The following is a 6399-nucleotide window of genomic DNA, read 5'->3' on the forward strand; positions in this document are numbered from 1 at the left end:
AAATTTTAAGATGACATGCCGGCTCAATTTTCCGGGGATGCTCATAGAGGCAGGATATGCGTGTGTGCATTCATAAAGATGAGTGTATGCGCATGTATGTGCTCTATACTATGTTAAAAAAACCAGTAGCAGGCTTGCATGTCAGCTTTCAAAGTTTTCCAAGCCAAGCTAATTCTATAGCCCCTAAAAAAAGCAATCCTAGCCAGGACGACTAGCTCACTAGTCACAATGAGTAGTAACATAGAGTGATAACATGCCCATGTTACTACTCTATGTTACTACATCTATAGTGGGGAGTAACATATGTGAGGTAACATGCAATATTTCATTTATTATGCTATAGATTCATCTTGTCTTGATATGTGTGATGTTACTTAGGGCATCTTCAATGGTTGTAAGATAGTTGTTGGTAGATTTTGCCACCTAGGATTTTTGATGATGTGTCATATAATAAATAAGGGAAGAGAGAAAGGTTGTATGTACTGAACCAACACCCTTTGCACAAGCTCCAATGTAGAATGAGAGAGCATCTTATTTATTATTTCACATCCTATTAGGCAAACTACATACAACCCATTGGAGTTGTTGTATGTTAAGGTGTTGGTTGATGACATGTCATATTTTACCAACAAGCTAACATACAAACTGTTGAAAATGCCCTTATACTAGTAGTAACTAACTATATTATTATATGTCCCTTTTTCTTCATTTATTACTTGTCACATCATCTATTTTATCTAGATATGTGTGATGTTACTATCTATATTACTTCCACTATGGGTAGTCTCAGCTGATCCGGGTTCCAGCGAATCCCCGGGAAGGCCCCACCTGGCACCCTCGCACGGGCGCTACCACTTTCCCCCCGCCCTGCACACGCGGAGCAATCTGGCCACGCGCACGCGGGATCTTCCCCTGCCGGGCGCCTAGCTAGCCTAGCAACGCAACGTAGCTCCAAAGAAAAAAGAAGAAAAAAGCTAGCCCAGCAACGCCAACCAACTGCAATGATTCTCCCCCACTCCGCGCACAGACCCAAAAGCAGATAAGGGAGAAGAAAGCCGCCACCTAATAATGTCCTAATCCCCCGACCTCCTCCCCTCGATCGAAATTCCAATTCCAAGGAGAGAGAAAAAAATAGCAGCGCCTGAGAGCAACGGTGCGTGCGTGCGTGCGTGCGAGCGAGGGAACCCAGGCGAGGTAGCGGATCCCCCGGACGGGCGGGTGGTTCTAGGGTTAGGGTTTGCGGCGGCGGCGGCGGGGCTGGGGACCGTGCGTGCGCCTCCTTCGACGGCGAGCCGGATGCTATGCTGCTAGGCTGCGGGTCGCTCTCCTCGTGGGTGCGCCGCCTCGTCGCCTGCGTGGGGTACGACTCCCTGCCTATCCACCTCGCTCCATCTCTCGCTCGCCTTGTTCATGCCCGCTGGGCGCTCTGCTGCCGCGCGATTGCTCCGTCTCAGGTTATTAGAGGAGACCTGTATCGTATCGCGCGGGAAGTGGATCGGTGCTCCCGTTTGGTTTGGATGATTTTGTGATTCTCGGTAGTTTCTCAGAGTTTAGTCTACCGCTATGAGACCAAGGTGATTTTTTTTTTTTGGCGTGTAGGCGGTCGGTTGCTGCGGTTCATATGATGAAATTTGTTCATGGTAGTGGTGCCAATCTGCAATGATCTCTGTTATTAGATAGGTTTTAGACATGCATTTAAGGTCTCTGTATTCACTTACCTGATAAGCTCCTGTTGGTCAGAAATAATTGGTTACCGGGAGGGGTCAGCTGTTTGAACTCGACCTGAATGATTGCTTGATATGGTACCATGTCTTCTTGTTCGTGGTCATTACCTACCCAAGGAATGTTCGGTGGTTTTCCAGCAAGTCTGTTTATAGACTGATACTTTTGGTCTGCTGTTAGGTTCCTTGTAGCTCCTTGTTCTTTCCTGCCCCTGAAGCTTCCAGACAGTGGCTTTCTAGGGAGGTTTAGCATAAATCTGCTTGCACGGAACAGCGAAACATAAATCGATGTTTTGCTTGGTCCAGTGATATTGAATTTTGTATTTGCTTGCGGAACTAGAAAAGACAAATTATCAGTCCTGTAACTAGTTGCTTAGATTGGCTGATATTTCTGAGTAAACTTAAGCTTAAGAATGTGAGTATACTGCTGAGTATTATCATGTACTCCCTCTACCGAAATACATGTCGTTGGAGTAGCTAAAGTTCAGCTACTCCAACGACATGTATTTCGGTACAGAGGGAGTAGTATATATTTTTCCTTTGCAAAAAACATAGATTCAACTTCAACATATCTAGCTAACAACTTTCCAAATTTTACGGGAATGCACCAGAGTTGCTGATGTTTGCCATGCGCTCAAATATCAATATGATAACCTTCGTTAATTACTGAATTCCAAAAACAAGACATTTTTGGATATTGTCAGTAAGTATGTGCAGATCTAGTGTAGCGTCTTTTTCACCACACCGAGTATCAAGTCCGAATGAGCACTTATTCTTAATCCAGTTTTAAATGTGCATAGAATCATAACTGATTCGATATCAAATGAGAGAAGTTTCAAATGTTTTAAATGAACACATATTCTGTAGATACTATTTAAATGATTGACACACAAGTTAGATTTTGTATTAATGTTCTGTTTAATGCATACTACCTTGCCTTAATTGTGGACATGTTTCATGTAATCACAATGGAAAACCAGGCAACTGCTGTAAAACCTTATTATAAGCTTGGAGTGGAAGTGATCTCACAATAGGTTTTACACAAGCATTTTCTTGTTTCTTTTTTTTGCAACTTCTCTCAAATACTTGGTTCTAATCATTTATTGGTCAATCCTGGTTTGCAACAGAGCAGAAATTGTTTTGGATGTGCGAAGTCTACTCCTATAACAGCTGTTGATGAGCCTTCTAAAGGTTTAAGGATTCAAGGGCGCTCGATAAAACATCGTAGTTTGTCTGAAGATTTTTGGAGTACAAGTCCACGTGAAATGGAGAACAGTGCCTTGCAGTCGCAGCGTAGCATGTCTTCCATCAGCACAGCAGCACAATCTAGTGAGCAGCATGGAGCTGGAAGTAGCAGCAACCCAAATGAGTTTGTAAATCAAGGTAAAAAAAATCGAACCTTCCACAATGCATGGCCCTCTCACTTCCATATACCTTCAGTTAGGTTATGGCTTATAGCTAGTAATAAATAATTATGCCAGCTAGATTATTAATAAAATTATAAAGATTTGTTTTGTTTCTTTGTTACCATCAGAAGATAATCATCTAATACACTATGCTCCCTAATTTTGGAGCTCTCCTATTAAATTGAGGTGTTCAATTTTGGATTTAGTTCATGTTTTGACTGGGTCAACTATTTCTCAATGAGCTCTTTCATTCAATTCAGGTATTTAATTTTGAATTTGATTCACGATTTTGATTGGCTCCACTATTTCTCAAATTAATTGGTAGCAACCAGCCTGTAAAAACACATCAGTCCCGTGCAGCCTCTCACCATCTCAAAAAAAGAAGCGCCAACATCTGAACTATAACACTAATATAATACATGCGTATAGTACAAGCGGCCACCAACGCAAGAAACTTTCCCACATAAGTATTGGTTGATTAGCAGATAACATACAACCACACCGCCAAGAAAGCTCACTAAAACACTGCATTATAAAAGAAAACACTTCATCATCTTCCCCACGCGACAAACCAACTTTTATCTTTATATGAAATCCCAACAACAACAATGGTGCAGCGAAGCGCGCCCAACCCTTCTAGTAAACTTAAATGCTGGGTTGAGTATACTTTATTCAGGGATCCTGATGCTATGCTGTTGTTTTTCTAGAACAATCAATTATCTGATAGTAACAAAACCGTCAGTATCAGAGAATGCCACAAAAACACATGATCTGTGCGTGAATGTGGACCTTACTGGCAAGCATGTAAAGACCGGCATCAACATTATACCATGTGGGAAGGTGTTGGTGATGCTAAGGCGTTAAAGGTTTTATTGCATCATAAATACGGGAATTGGCAAAATGAATATAATATGAATTGAGAAAACCTTGATCCCCTGCCTGAACAAATCAATATATAAAATCAGCGTCAAAAGATATAAAACATGAGAAAAGGCGATGGTAGAACGAAAAGGACAACAAGAAACACAGCTTCACATATGTAACATGTGCAGCATCAACAGGTCCTCTGAATTAACTGAAATATCCAACCGCAACATGATTGAAGGAAAAGAGGTTCCCAGAGTATGCAAAAATCTCTTAGCAAGCAATACATAAATGGAGTAACAAAAGCACTCTCTTTGTATTGTTCATCTTGATCATCAAACAAGGACTATTATTTCCTTGACACACTATGTCACGATGTGTTCACAAATGATAATCTTATATGGCTATACGCAGTAGTTGTGCTGACTTTGTAGTGATGTTACTCTATTTATGACTAATTGCTGTTGTTAGCTGTGCTTTATGATCTTGAAATTGCTGACAGTGGCTACTCAGCCAGCCAAAACTCTAGCTTAACCGACAATATATTTTTTCTAATTCTGTAGGCCTTCTACTCTGGAATCAGACTAGACAGCAGTGGGTTGGAAACAGAAGGTTTAATTCTCAGCGTCAAAAGACCCGGGAGCCAAAAATAGGGTAACTTTCATGCATTTCATTTGTTCTAATGGAGCCTAAAAGATCTTGAATATTCGGAAGATTTTGCAATAACCAAAACAGTCTACTAGTCTATCATAGCATTAAATACCTTACCTGCTTGAAGTTGTGTACTCAATTTCTGGCATCCTCCTGACCGGCTATCATAATTTGTGGTGCACTTTGATTCGAGGATATATTATATGTATCATCAGTCTGTTGGTTTTGACTAGTGATTTCCAAGAGTGCAGAATCTTGTGTAACACCTTTTCTGGAATCTCATGTAAACTTTGAAGTATTAGACATTAGTTTTAGTTCCTGGTGGTGTCTTTTTTGCAACAACTGTTTGAGATTGGCGCTGGTCCCTTTGTCATGCATATGCCTGTTGACTGTAGTTGGAATGCTACATATGAGAGCCTGCTAGGAAGCACCAAGACATTTGCACAGCCGATCCCTCTTGGTGTAAGATCTCCTGCAAACCTCATAGCATGTTACTCTTCACATTTGTCTTTACTTATCTTTTTGGTTTTCCAATGGCAGGAAATGGTAGATTTCCTCGTGGACGGCTGGGAGCAGGAGGGCCTATATGATTAGCTGCTTAATTAAAGGGTGGTGGTATTTGTCGGGGGTCTCGTTGTTAATCGCTGGAATGTACTCAACTTTGGTTTAATCAAAGCGTGTGGGTGATGAATGTGGATTATCCTCGTGACAGGATGGCATCACTTTTTCTTTTAAAGTAAATGTAACATATTTTTGTCCTACTATGTTTATTTTTTTACATTTAGCATTGTGGTCTCCCCCTGCCTAGTTTATGTGTTTATTTACATTTATTTAGTACCCCCTCCGTCTGAAAACACTTGTCATCAAAATGGATAAAAAGGGATGTATCTAGACGTATATTTATTTAGTACTCCCTCCGTCCGGAAATACTTGTCATCAAAATGTCCCTTTTTATCCATTTTGATGACAAGTATTTTCGGACGGAGGGAGTAGCAGGAAACGGTCTCGGACTAGCAGAGTTTGTGATCTTTTTTTAGGTGAGAGTAAGGAATGGAACGGGACTTTGGTGCGGGAGATGTTCTGGCCAAATGATGCGGAGGAGATTTTGAAGATAAAACTACCCAAACGGAAGGATGATGTGCCGGCTTGGCACTACGAATCATCCAGGCACTTCTTTGTCTGAAGTACGTACAAGCTGGCATAGTAATTTGAAGCAGTCCGATGAAATCAGACCGGAAGTAGTATTGTTTGGAAGGGCGACAGGAATACGTGGAACTTGGTGTGGAATGTTAAATCCCTAGCCTCTGATAATCTCGCTACAAAGCAGAACAAATGGAAAAGGAATTTGGAAAGAGATATATGTGGTATGGCGGATGAGAATAGTTTTCTGCTGTGGCTAAATGTACAAAGGCCTGGGCCTTGTGACTTTGTGAGATCAGATGCGAGGGGTGGGGATCTTTCGGAGGAAAGTGTTTTCAAATACATAGTTCTGACTGCCTCTGATCCTCCTCGCCGAGATCAAACCGAAGTAGCGTGGCTTGGTCCTTTTACTCTTTTGGCACAGTTGGTTCTCTACGAAACGATGTGGTGCACGACCAAGGAAAACTCTCCAAAATCAAATCGAAGTAGCATGGCTTGGCCTAGACTTCTGGCATGGTTGGTTCCTACAAAATGATGTGGTCCACGACCAAGGAAAATGCTCCATCATGGATTCTTACATCGATAATGCTACACTTACGGGCCGCTGCTACGGACCA

The 6399-nt window shown here is 41.6% G+C and overlaps 1 protein-coding gene across 2 annotated transcripts; it reads left to right on the forward strand.

The window, feature by feature from the left end:
- Nucleotides 1-969: 969 nt before the first annotated feature.
- LOC123127288 (uncharacterized) lies at nucleotides 970-5449 on the forward strand. Of its 2 annotated transcripts, none has more exons than XM_044546938.1 (5): nucleotides 970-1360; nucleotides 2849-3104; nucleotides 4555-4645; nucleotides 5038-5104; nucleotides 5183-5449. In XM_044546938.1, the coding sequence occupies exons 2-5, from the start codon at nucleotides 2987-2989 to the stop codon at nucleotides 5234-5236; spliced, it is 330 nt and encodes a 109-aa protein (XP_044402873.1). In that variant the 5' UTR covers nucleotides 970-1360; nucleotides 2849-2986; the 3' UTR covers nucleotides 5237-5449. The 2 variants fall into 2 exon arrangements, with proteins under 2 accessions (XP_044402873.1, XP_044402872.1); XM_044546937.1 differs by having other exon boundaries at nucleotides 2854-3104.
- The last annotated feature ends 950 nt before the right edge of the window (nucleotides 5450-6399 follow it).

Source organism: Triticum aestivum, chromosome 6A (assembly GCF_018294505.1).
Source record: "Triticum aestivum cultivar Chinese Spring chromosome 6A, IWGSC CS RefSeq v2.1, whole genome shotgun sequence".
NCBI classification, from domain to species: domain Eukaryota; kingdom Viridiplantae; phylum Streptophyta; class Magnoliopsida; order Poales; family Poaceae; genus Triticum; species Triticum aestivum.